General features: G+C 45.1%; 1 protein-coding gene across 1 annotated transcript in view; it reads left to right on the plus strand.

Moving 5' to 3' along the window:
* LOC144692683 (putative voltage-dependent R-type calcium channel subunit alpha-1E) overlaps positions 1–14,065 on the plus strand; it is a 902,642-nt gene that overhangs the window by 840,038 nt on the left and 48,539 nt on the right. Inside the window, 7 exon segments of the mRNA XM_078561778.1 lie at positions 723–924; positions 1,947–2,111; positions 6,004–6,114; positions 7,268–7,351; positions 10,423–10,539; positions 12,537–12,602; positions 12,719–12,810. Coding sequence (XP_078417904.1) covers positions 723–924; positions 1,947–2,111; positions 6,004–6,114; positions 7,268–7,351; positions 10,423–10,539; positions 12,537–12,602; positions 12,719–12,810 — 837 coding nt within the window.

Raw genomic sequence — 14,065 nt, forward strand, 5'->3', positions numbered from 1 at the left:
AGGACTGAGAGACACCAGTCAGTGTACAGCCATCTCCCTGAGAGAGAGAGGACTGAGAGACAACAGTCAGTGTACAGCCATATCCCTGAGAGAGAGGGGACTGAGAGACACCAGTCAGTGTACAGCCATCTCCCTGAGAGAGAGAGGACTGAGAGACAACAGTCAGTGTACAGCCATATCCCTGAGAGAGAGGGGACTGAGAGACACCAGTCAGTGTACAGCCATCTCCCTGAGAGAGAGGCACTGAGAGACACCAGTCAGTGTACAGATATCTCCCTGAGAGAGAGGGACTGAGAGACACCAGTCAGTGTACAGATATCTCCCTGAGAGAGAGGGACTGAGAGACACCAGTCAGTGTACAGCCATCTCCCTGAGAGAGAGAGAGGGACTGAGAGACACCAGTCAGTGTATACCATCTCCCTGAGAGAGAGGGACTGAGAGACATTAGTCAGTATACAGATATCTCCCTGAGTGAGAGAGGGACTGAGAGACACCAGTCAGTGTACAGCCATCTCTCTGAGAGAGAGAGGGACTGAGAAACACCAGTCAGTGTACAGATACCTCCCTGAGAGAGAGGGACTGAGAGACACCAGTCAGTGTACAGATATCTCCCTGAGAGAGTGGGATTGAGACACCAGTCAGTTTGAGGCTTGGTTTATGAGGAGGGTATGCAGCATTCCTTTGCCTGAGGTATTAAGCTGTTGAACTCTGTGTTCTAACAGGGTCCTGCAGCATTCAGTGGATGTAACAGAGGCAGATCAAGGACCCATTCCAGGGAACAGGATGGAAATGTCCATCTTCTACGTTGTATATTTCGTTGTCTTCCCCTTCTTCTTCGTCAATATCTTCGTGGCATTGATCATCATCACCTTCCAGGAGCAAGGCGACAAGATGCTGGAGGAGAGCAGCTTGGAGAAAAATGAGGTCCTCACTATCTTCATTCTCCCTCTCACTTCTTCTCTCTCTCCCTTTCCCCCCTTCACAACGATTCTCCCTCTCCTGCTCACTCTCTCCTTCACTCAATCTCTCCATCCATTACACCAAATTCTCCCCCTCCTTTGCACTCCAACCTCTCCCCCTGCTTTAAACTCTCTCCCTCCTACACACTTTACAATTCACACTCATTTGTCACATTGTGTCTGTGATGTTTAAGTATCAAATAAACAAAGCAGCAGATTTAAACTCTCCATTGCTCTATTGTATCTGGAGCAGAGTCTTGTGCAGTCCTCATGGCTATTACCTTCCAGTCTGCAGATTTCTTCTTTGCTGCCTCCAAAGCAACAGTGTTCCCAATCAGGGTATTTTCCCAGATCCGCCCATTGTATCCTGGATTTACTGTGCCCTCCCACCTTTCACCTTAGACTGAGCTCCAGACTCCACTCTACATTCTCATTCTGATCCTGACTGTCTTTGTATTCCACATCCCAGCTCAACTTAACCCTTTGCACTTCCCTCCTGCACTTTTCTCTCCTTTGATCACCCCACCTCTATCACCACTCCCTTGTCCCCCAGCTACGTGCTTCTCACTGAATGCTGACTAGCCTACTCCAGCTGATGATTTCAACCTTCACCAAGTGCCCCTTTAAATCGCAACTCCACGCCCCCATCCTCTACCTCAAACTTTAGCTCCCTCACCAGCTTGTTCTTTAACTCCTAAACCCCTGCCCTGAGCATTTGCACAACCCACCCTACCAGTTTTACTATCTGTCTTGACTCCCTCGGGGACTGTGCCCTCCACTCCGATCAGTGTGTATGTCTGACAGTCTATCAGTGTTTGAGCCTCGACCACTCGAATGCCTGGAGTGGTTCAAGCCCAGCAACTGATTGTCACCCAGATCTGCATCCAACAGAAGAATTTAGGAAAGAGGAGGGATATTTATGCAATATGTGGAAAGAATATTTCAAGGCCTGTGCCCCTGTATTTACTGTCTGTGTTTTATCCCCAGAGAGCCTGTATAGAGTTTGCCATCAGTGCCAAGCCCTTGACAAGGTACATGCCGCAGAACAGACAGACGTTCCAGTACAGAGTCTGGCACTTTGTGGTGTCACCTTCCTTTGAATACACCATCCTGACCATGATAGCACTCAATACAGTGGTCCTCATGATGAAGGTATGTTCCTAAATATCACAGTTTTGGTAATACTGGCTAACATCCCAGAATAACAGGAATACAGAGTAATAATGGGTAATTTTGAGTAACACTGAGCTACACTGCAATGCTGGATAATACTGAGTAACAGTGGGTTACACAGTAATACTGCATAACACTGAATAGCACTGGGTTGCACAATAACACTGAATAATACTGGGTTACACAGTAACATTGAATAATACTGGGTTACACAGTAATACTGAATAACACTGGGTTACATAGTAATACTGAATAACACTGGGTTACACAGTAATACTGAATAATACTGGGTTACACAGTAACACTGAATAATACTGGGTTACACAGTAACATTGAATAATACTGGGTTACACAGTAATACTGAATAACAATGGGTTACATAGTAATACTGAATAATACTGGGTTACACAGTAATACTGAATAATACTGGGTTACACAGTAATACTGAATAATACTGGGTTACACAGTAACACTGAATAATACTGGGTTACGCAGTAATACTGAATAACACTGGGTTACACAGTAACACTGAATAATACTGGGTTACACAGTAACACTGAATAATACTGGGTTACACAGTAATACTGAATAATACTGGGTTACACAGTAATACTGAATAACAATAGGTTACACAGTAATACTGAATAACACTGGATTACACAGTAATACTGAATAACACTGGGTTACACAGTAATACTGAATAACACTGGGTTACACAGTAACATTGAATAACACTGAGTTATACACTAATACTGAATAATACTGGGTTATACAGTAATGCTGAATAACACTGGGTTACACAATAATACTGAACTGGGTTATACTGTAATACTGCATAACAATGGGTTACATTGTAATGGTGAATAACACTGGGTTACACAGAAATACTGGGTACTACTGAATAACGCTTGGGGTTACTCTGTAATAGTGAATAACACAGGGTTACACAATAATATTGGGTACTACTGAAAAACACTGGGTTATATACTGTAATACTGAATAACACTGGGTTACACTCTAACCCTAGGTAATACTGAATAACACTGGGTTACACTCTAACCCTAGGTAATACTGAATAACACTGGATTACACTGTAATGCTGGGTAATACTAAATAACACTGTAATACTGGGTAATACTGAATAACACTAGGTTACAAACTGCAATACAGAGTAATACTAAATAACACTGGGCTATATATTGTAATACTGGTTTTGCGAACACTGATCTTTACAAGACAGTTATACTTTGAAATGTATCCTTTAAAAAGATGAAACAGAATGTTCTGGAAAGGGGGCTGTGAGTTCATATTAAATACCTCCACTGGGATACAGACCCATGTGATCTGGTTGCCATGTGGAAGAAACTCAAACAGAAACCTATTGAAATAAAGTGAATTTTTCACACTTGAAAACAGTAACTCACAGAGAGGACAGGAACAGAACCAACAGGACTCTTGGAGATTTAGGGAACAAGTAGTCACCAAAGTGAGCCTTGCGAGTGAAAGTTCGCTCTGGAAGGCTCAGGCTGAGTGGAATAACTTTTGCAGGACACTGGAAATTTTAACCTAGCGTGGCAGTAAGAAGTGAACCTGCTGGAGAACTGGGAGTAATTTTGGACTTGGTCTTGTAATGCTGCACATTTACCAGAAGTGCAGTGCACAAGGAAAAGTTTGGAAGGTGTATTTCTATTGCATTAATTAGTTACCTTTTCTTTAGTTTGATGTATCAGTTTCCCATTAAGTAATGTTTGACCTATGTTGATTTTAGTTTGTTTGTTACAGGAAGGGTCTTAAAACCTGAAACCTTGTTATGTGATTCTTTCCCTTGGTGATTTAGAAAATTCATTTTCCAGAAGAAATTGGTCAGTCTTTACAGGGATCATAACACTGTGTCACACTGTATAGTACTGAGTAACACTGGGTTGCACTGTCATCCTGAATAATACTGAATAACTCTGGCTTATGCTGTAATGCTGGATAATACTGAGTAACACTGATTACACTGTCACCTTGAATAATACTGAATAACACTGGGCTACACTGTATCACTGGATAATGCTGAGTAACACTGGATTGCACGGTCATCCTGAATAATACTCTAACACTGGATAATACCAAGTAACATTAGGGTAAACATTAAAATACTGGGGAACGCTGAGTAGCACTGGGTTAAACACTGTAACACTGGTAATATCGAGTAACACTGGATTACACTGCAATACTGAGCAACACCGAGAAACACTGAGTAACACTAGTTTACATCACGTAACAATTTATAATACTGGCTCTCACTATGTCTTTACTGACTCATGCTAGGTAATTTTAGCTATGATAGGGTAACCCTCATTATCACTAGGTCAACAGTAACCTGAACAGTAATCTATAGCACTGGAATTAGCTAGCTTTCACTGGGTGATGATAATGATTGATATGGAGTTAAGGTGGGCCAATGGAATTGAGACACAGGCCAACCATGATCTGACTGAAAAGCAAATCTAGCTCAAAGGACTGAATGTCTATTCCTGTGGGGGACCCTGAGACACACTGAGCAACATTGGATAATAATGGTTAAGACCAGAAAATACTCTGGGTAACATTTGGTAGTCCTGGTTATAATTGGGTTTCCTGAGTTTCCATGAGCTATTCTAAAGGGAAATACTGCAGATGTTGGAAATCTGAAATAAAGACAGAAAACGTTGGAAACATTCAGCGAGTCTGGCGACATCTGTGGAGTGAGGAGACAGAACTTGATGGAAGGTCACAGGCCTGAAACATTAACTCTGTTCCTCAATCCACAGGTGCTTCCAGACCACGGTTCCCACACTCTAGGAAGGATGCGAGGGTGGAGAGGAGATTTACTGGAATGGTTCCAGGGATGAGGGATTTTAGTTACAAAGTTAGGTTGGAGAAGCTGGGGTTGTTCTCCTTGGAGCAAAGGAGATTGAGAGGAGATTTGATAGAGGGGTACGAGATTAGGAGAGATTTAGATAAGGTAGACAAAGAAAAGCTGTTCCCATTGGCTGATGGTACAAGGACTGGGGGACACAGATTTAAGGTTTTGAACAAGAGATACAGGGGGAATGTGAGGAAGAACTTGTTCACACAGCGAGTGGTGATGACCTGGAACTCGCTGCCCACGAGGGGAGTGGAAGCAGAGACGATGAATAATTTCAACAGGAAATTGGATGGGCACTTGAGGGAAATAAACTTACGGGACACAGGGATAGAGTGGTGGGGGAGTGGGACTGACTGGATTGTCCCATGGGGAACCAACACGAGTAGCCTCCTTCTGTGCCATAAATGACACTATGATCTACTGAGTAATTCCGGCATTTTTATTTTTTGATCAGTGAGTAATAACTGAGCATTGCTGGAGAACATTTCAAATTATTGGGTAACATTGGTTGCATTGAGGTACCTGGGTTTAACTAAGCAATGCTGAGTATTGCTGGGTTGCACTGGATATTGTCTAGCAGTCTCTGGGAGGCACTGCCGATCTCTGGCTGTCGCTACCCATCTCTGGCAATTCCTGGGTTTCACAAACTACCTCGGCATCACTGCATGTTTCTGGCATCACTGGCTGGGGTGTCACAGTCTAATTAATCACAGAATGAATTGGTACCTTTACGGACACTGGATCCCTCCATCCATTCCCTTTTTAATTGCCGAGCTCAAGCTGATCCTAATCCGTCCTATGGGAATAGTATGAGTGATGTTTGGACTCCAATCGATCCACTAACTCCTTTTACTCACTGTTGCCTGATGGGTTAAAGTAAGATTGGTGTTATTTATTTCCCAGTGTTGAGGTCATGTAAGTTAGCTTGTCAGACAGGTTCTACCCTTATTGTGTCTGTGTGTGTTTTTATTGCAGCATCATTCTCCCCCATCAGGCTTCGTGAGTGTCCTAAAGTTCATGAATATCGCCTTCACCATCAGCTTCACACTCGAGTGTATCCTCAAAATCATTGCCTTCGGATTCCTGGTGAGCAAAGAGACAAAAAAAATACTTTGGGGAAAATGTTGCAATTCAAACATTACAGATCAGGATAGATGGAGCCATGACTCGCTCCACACAGAAACGGAGTTTGTGACAACCAGGGGGATGAAGTGAAATCTCTACACCATGGTCAGCAATGGACAAAATTGAACACTTAATGACGAGATTGAGGTACAGAGAGATTTACTCTGTATCTAACTCCATGCTGCACCTGTCCTGGGAGTGTTTGATGGGGACGGTGTAGAGGGAGCTTTACTCTGTATTGAACCCCGTGCCGTACCTGTCCTGAGAGTGTTTGATGGGGACAGTGTAGAGGGAGCTTTACTCTGTATCTAACCCTGTGCTGTACCTGTCCTGGGAGTGTTTGATGGGGACAGTGTAGAGGGAGTTTTACTAGTATCTAACCCCGTGCTGTTCCTGTCCTGGGAGTGTTTGATGGGGACAGTGTAGAGGGAGCTTTACTCTGTATCTAACCCTGTGCTGTACCTGTCCTGGGAGTGTTTGATGGGGACAGTGTAGAGGGAGCTTTACTCTGTATCTAACCCTGTGCTGTACCTGTCCTGGGAGTGTTTGATGGGGACAGTGTAGAGGGAGTTTTACTAGTATCTAACCCCGTGCTGTTCCTGTCCTGGGAGTGTTTGATGGGGTCAGTTCAGAGGGAGCTTTACTCTGTGTCTAACCCTGTGCTGTACCTGTCCTGGGAGTGTTTGATGGGGACAGTGTAGAGGGAGCTTTACTCTGTATCTAACCCTGTGCTGTACCTGTCCTGGGAGTGTTTGATGGGGACAGTGTAGAGGGAGCTTTACCCTGTCCCTAACCCCGTGCTGTACCTGTCCTGGGAATGTTTCACACAACATATGGAAAAGTGCAATTTATCAAGCCGTAAAAAGCAAGTAATGTAATAGGGTGTGAGGGAGCTGAGTTATTCTGATTTTGGGAAGCCCTGTGATTTCAGTGATGTCTGGTTATCGGAACCATAACTTTGGATGATCCCAGCCAGCTCCAGCTCAATCCCTGACCACTGAGTCTGTGCCTCATGCAGCAGTTACAGTTTGCACAGCATGTTTGCTAAGGAGACTATCTGGAAATGGTTTTCCATTTGCTATTCTGACGTCTAATGTTTATTCCCTCCTCCCAGAATTACTTCCGAGACTCCTGGAACGTGTTTGACTTTGTGACGGTGGTGGGCAGCATCAGTGAGATCATCGTTAACGAGTGCAATGTATGGACCTTCAGTCTAATACATATCAGTGTGTGAGGAAGCCTGGGAAAGAGTACACAATTGGGAGTGTGTATGTTTTGCGAGAGAGTGAGTGAGGGCATGATTGGCAATGAAAGAGAATGAAGGGCAGCATTTCGAATGAGAGAGAGAGGGCATGATAGGGAATGAGACAATGAGAGAATGCAAGATTGATGGTGAGAGAGAGCAGGATTGGGAGTGAGGGAGTGAGAGATGTGAGCGAGGGCAGGATTGAGAGTGAGAGAGAGTGAGGGCAGGATTGGGAGTGAGGGAGAATGAGAAAGGGCGGGATTGGGAATGAGGAAGAGCGAGAGAGGGCAGGATTGGGAGTGAGGGAGAGTGAGAGAGGGCAGGATTGGGGGTGAGGGAGAGTGAGAGAGGGCAGGATTGGGAGTGAGGGAGAGTGAAAGAGGGCAGGATTGGGAGTGAGTGGGAGTGAGAGAGGGCAGGGTTAGGAGTGAGGGAGAATGAGAGAGAGGAGGATTGGGAGTGAGGGAGAAAGAGAGGGCAGGATTAGGATTGAGGGAAAGTGAGAGAGGGCAGGGCTGGGAGTGAGGGCGAGAGAGAGAGAGAGAGAGACACTGATATGGTTGGGGTATTGGGGCATTGGGATATTGGGACATTAACAGGGTATTGGGACATTATCAAGGTTTTGGGGCATTGACAGGGTATTGGGACATTGACAGGATATTGGGGCATTGACAGGATATTGGGGCATTGACAGGATATTGGGACATTGATAGGATATTGGGGCATTGACAGGATATTGGGACATTGACAGGTTATTGGGGCATTGACAGGGTATTGGGACATTGACGGGGTATTGGGACATTGACAGAGTATTGGGGCATTGACAGGGTATTGGGGCATTGACAGGGTATTGGGGCATTGACAGGGTATTGGGACATTGACAGGGTATTGGGACATTGACAGGGTATTGGGACATTGACAGAGTATTGGGGCACTGGTGATGTAGTGGGGCATTGACAGGGTATTGGGATATTGAAAGTGTATTAGGACATTGACAGGTATTGGGATATTGACAGAATATTGGGGCATTGACAGGGTATTGGGGCATTGATGGGGTATTGGGGAATTGAGGGGCTATTGGGGCATTGATGGGGCATTGGGGCAGTGATGGTGTATTGGGGTATTGACTGGGCATTGGGGTATTGACTGGGCATTGGGGCAGTGATGGTGTATTGGGGCATTGAGGTGGTATTGGAGCAGTGATGGTGTATTGGAGCAGTGATGGTGTATTGGGGCATTGAGGGGGTATTGTAGCAGTGATGGTGTGTTGGGGCATTGATGGGGCATTGGGGCATTGACAGGGTATTGGGACATTGACAGGATATTGGGACATAGACAGGGTATTGGGACATTGACAGGATATTGGGACATTGACAGGATATTGGGACATTGACAGGATATTGGGGCATTGACAGGGTATTGGGGTATTGACAGGATATTGGGGCATTGACAGGGTATTGGGACATTGACAGGATATTGGGGCATTGACAGCATATTGGGGCATTGACAGGGTATTGGGGCATTGACAGGATATTGGGACATTGACAGGGTATTGGGGCATTGATAGGGTATTGGGGCATTGACAAGGTATTGGGACATTGACAGGATATTGTGTCATTGACAGGGTATTGGGGCATTGACAGGGTTTTGGGACATTGACAGGGTATTGGGGCATTGACAGGATATTGGGACATTGATGGGGCATTGATGGGGCATTGGGGCAGTAACAGGATATTGAGGCGCTGATGGTGTATTAGGGTATTGACAGGGTACTGGAGCACTGATGGTGTACTGGGGTATTGACAGAGTATTGGGATACCGATGGCATATTGGGGCATTGACAGGGCATTAAGGCAGTGACAGGGCATTAAGGCATTGACAGGTTATTGGGACATTGCGGGGTATTGGGACATTGACAGCGCATTGGTGCATTGACAGGGCTTTGGGCATTCACAGGGAATTGGGACATTGTTAAGGTTTTGGGACATTGACAGGATATTGGGGCATTGACAGGATATTGGGACATAAACAGAGTATTGGGGCATTGACAGGGTATTGGGGCATTGACAGGGTATTGGGACATTGGCAGGATATTGGGACATTGGCAGGATATTGGGACATTGACAGGATATTGGGATATTGACAGGGTATTGGGACATTGACAGGGTATTGACGCACTGATGGTGTAGTGGGACATTGACAGAGTATTGGGATATTGAAAGTGTATTAGGGCATTGACAGCTATTGGGATATTGACAGAATATTGGGGCATTGACGGGGTATTGGGGCAGTGATGGGGTAGTGGAGCAGTGATAGTGCATTGGGGCATTGAGGGGGTATTGGGGCATTGAGGGGGTATTGGGGCATTGACGGGGCATTGGGGCAGTGATGGTATATTGGAATGTTGACAGGGTACTGGGGCACTGAAAGTGTTTTGGGACGTTGACGGAATATTCGGATATTGACAGGGTATTGGGATATTGTCAGTGCATTGGGACCTTGATGGGGTATTAGGGCATTGACAGAGTTTTGGGGGATTAACGGGGTACTGGGGCATCAACAGGGTATTGGGGCAGCGACGGTGTATTGGGGCATTTACGGGGTATTGGGGCATTTACGGGGTATAGGGGCATTTATGGGGTATTGGACATTTACAGGGTATTGGGACAACGACGGTGTATTGGGGCATTTACAGGGTATTGGGGCATTTACGGGGTATTGGGGCATATTCGGTGTATTGGGGCAGCAATGGGGTATTGGGGCATTTACGAGGTATTGCGGTATTCGGGCAGTGATAGATGCTGGTTAGAGAAGCTAGCGAGGGGAATCTTGTTTGCTGCTTGTTTCACTGCCAAGGTGTGGGACGGTAGAAAGCAGGAAAGGAGATGGGATTGCCGAGAGTTTTCAGAAAGAAACATGCCCCAATACCCCATGAAGGTGCAGCTTGATGACAGGCAGTGATTGTTACTGTGACACAGATGGTGAAAGAATTCCTTTGATCCAGCATTCGAATCTCTCCACAGTTAAAGTTTGTGAATCTGAACTTCCTGAAGTTGTTCCGTGCTGCCCGGCTGATCAAGCTCCTCCGTCAGGGCTATACCATCCGAATCCTGCTCTGGACCTTTGTGCAGTCCTTTAAGGTATGAGAAACACCTAAACACTTACAGTCGGTGAAATCAAAAACGGGTTGAGCAGTGTCCCACTCAGCAAGGTCATGTGATCGATAAAGGAGAGAGATCCCATTGCACTGTAGACTCAGCACCAACCCAACGCATCTCAAAAGTTCTGACCTGCACCCAGAACCCAACGCCAGGGCAGATCGGCTTGTTTGAAGCTGTGCATCCTGACATCAATCTTGAACTTTCCTTTCCCGAGTCTTAGACACTGCCCCATGCTCTAGTATCCTGGGCACAAAATCACAGAAGTGTCCTCTGACATTGCGCAATGCGGAACGTTCCACAGCCTGATCCCTGTTGCTTGTATTATTGCAGTGGTTGAAATATTGCTGAAAAAGGAGACATGCTATCTCAGCTTTTTGTTTTGCACCCATCAGGACAGCTCACGAGAGATTACCACACTGTAATGGGGGAACAACAATTTATACTGCATAAAGAGTGCTGATTGGTTGGCAAGTGTTCTCTGGTTGGTGGAGGTGTTGCCATGGAGAATGTAGCATGGAACAGGCAGCCGTCCAGCTTTGTTCAGGTTCAAACCAGGTAGGTCAACTATGATTGTCAAGGCATTGCCCTGGGGAATGAACCAGGGAATGATTGTCCGCTAAGCTTTTGTTTGGATGGAAAAGGTGCAAAGCGTGGACACGTTCCTCTGTACAAAGGACAGGGCCCTGTGTGTGACTGTTTGGTTCCAACATGTGTAAGTGAGCCCAACTTAAACTAGTTTTCAGTGTAATCCTTAGCACAATTAGGATTGTTTGGCAGGTGTTGTCCAATTGCACATTCACATCTAATACTGGACACTATGTATTGAGTTTGAGTTTTGCAAGCACGGGCTAGTTGGGTGTGGCCTGTACATTGTCCATAGCGCACAGTGGCTAAGACATGTTCTTTGATACCATCCGCCAGTCATTGGGATGTATGTCAACATACTTGGCATCACACCAGCACTGAAAATCATATACAATTGATATACATGTGACAGGCAGAATGTCTTTTAGGCTTGACAGCAGCATTCTGTTAGTGGCAAATACCACTCGTGTTGTTACTGCATAGTAGCAGCGTGAAACAGTTCACCTGTTGCTCAAATTTTTGAGACACCTTACCCAGGGTAATCTGACGTAGACTGGGCACTTTTCAGGACCAAAGTTGCAGCCTTAGGCCCATGAGTTTGCGTGATATATGTGAGCAGTGATCTGATCAGGGTAGACATTATCCCACAGGATAGCATTGATGCGCCCTATTTCAGCATCAAATTTGCATCCCAATGACTGGTAGAGCACATTAAACAGCATGCCCCTTCAGCTGTTCGTAACAGGCAAAGTACTGACTGTACCCAACCAACACATGCCTACAAATCTCAAAACATGGTGTGCAACATTAGATGTGATTGTACGATTGGACAGCACCTGCTAAACAATCCTAATTGTGCTAAGGATTATACTGAAAACCAGTTTAAGTTGGGCTCGCAGTGTGGATCACTTACACATGCTAGATGCCACAGACATTCACACACAGGGCCCTGTCCTTTGCAGAAAGAAGGAACACGTCCACACTTTGTTTCTAGGCTTTTGTTTGGATGAAAAAGGTGCAGTCATTCCCTGGTTCATTCCCCAGGCCAATGCCTCCACCAATCATAGTCCACTTGCCAACCAATCAGCACTCTCTCCTCGTGCAGTATAAATTGTTGTTCCCCCATTACAGTTTGGTAATCTCTTGCGAGCTGTCCTGATGAGTGCAAGACAAAAAGCTTAGATAGCATGTCTCTTTTTTCAGAAATTCTCAGGTTCTGTACTAGCAAATGACTATTTATTTGAAATATCGATGCACAGGTTGAAGTATTGATGCACTGGGAGCTGTAACGAATCATTAATAAACAGAGGTTTGGGCTTTCCTCCTTCTGGTTGTCATCTTCTGATTAATGTATCGCAACATTTGTGATCAGCAAATGTTCTCCTCCCCAGGCCCTTCCGTACGTCTGCCTCCTGATTGCGATGTTGTTCTTCATATACGCCATCATTGGGATGCAGGTGGGACTCTCTGTTACAGACTTTACACTGAGAGAAGATATGTGAATACATTGAGCCAGTATCATCCTGTGTGCTGACTAACGGAATTGTCTCAATCTCTTCCTGGATTCCCTCAGCTCTTTGGAAACATCGGCTTGGATGACAGCACCCCCATCAACCGACACAACAACTTTCACACCTTCTTCAATGCCTTGATGCTGCTATTCAGGTGTGTTGCGCCCGCGGCCACACCAAGCCGTGCCTATTAGATTCTTCATATCTGAGCATTGCATTGCTCTAAAATTTAGGCTCTGAAATGTTATTGTTCCCCCACTGACAGTTTCTCTGTGAGCTTTATCCAATTGATGTAAACAAATCATACACTATTGAACTGGGAGGTAGCAACAGTTTCACTAGCCTGGTGTTTAAAAAAAAATTTAAAGTATTTAATATTTGGAGAAACTAATACACAAACATGTCAGCCGTGGCTCAGTTGGTGATACTCTTGCAACTGAGTGACAAGGTTTCGGGTTCAAGGCCCAGTGCAGGACTTGGACACGGAAATCAAGGCTGTTGTTCCAGTGCAGTACTGAGGGAGTGCTGCACTGTTGGAGGTGCCGTCTCTTGGGTGAGATGTTAAACTGAGGCTCCATCTGCCTATTTAGTTACATCTCAAAGATCCTGTGGCACTATTTTGAAGGAGAGCGGGTGGGGGGTGTGGGGGGTGTTATCCCCAGTGTCCAGACCAATATTTATCGCCCAGTCAACGTCACAAAATCAGATTATCTGGTCATTATCACCTTGCTGTTTGTGGGATCTTGCTTTGCACAAATTGACGGCAGTGTTTCCTACATTGCAATATGTGACGATGAAGTACTCCATTGGCTGTGAATCACTTTGAGGCTGGTCATGAAAAGCACTATAGTGCAAGTCATTTTTTTTCTTTGTAATGGCTTTAGAATTTTATTTCTGTATTAAAAAGACCTGGAAGTAAATAGCTGGCCTGAGTAAAAGTGACCATAAGATTGCCAGATTGTAGTAAGACCCCAGCCAATTCATTCATTCCTTTAGTGAAGGAAGCCTGACCCACTCTGAGCCTATATATGACTCCAGACTCACAACAGTGTGCATGACTGTTAACTGCCCTCTGAAGATGTCCAGCAAACCATTCAATTGTGTCGAGGGAATCTAGATTGGGAATAAGCGTTAGCCATACTCACAGTCCATGAATGAATAAAAATAAATTAAACTGGATCCCTAGCAAATGAGCAAAGATATATGTCGACACTCATTGTGAGATTGGTTTAATTCCTTGTTCCTATTATCGCACAGCACTTTCTTTCTGCAATAAGAATAGAAAATACCTAGTGTGTTTCCCCAATACCCAGTGTGTGTTTCCCCAATACCCAGTGTGTGTTTCCCCAATACCCAGTGTGTGTTTCCCCAATACCCAGTGCGTGTTTCCCCAATACCCAGTGCGTGTT

The sequence above is a fragment of the Cetorhinus maximus genome, chromosome 17, assembly GCF_964194155.1.
Source record: "Cetorhinus maximus chromosome 17, sCetMax3.hap1.1, whole genome shotgun sequence".
NCBI classification, from domain to species: Eukaryota; Metazoa; Chordata; class Chondrichthyes; order Lamniformes; family Cetorhinidae; genus Cetorhinus; species Cetorhinus maximus.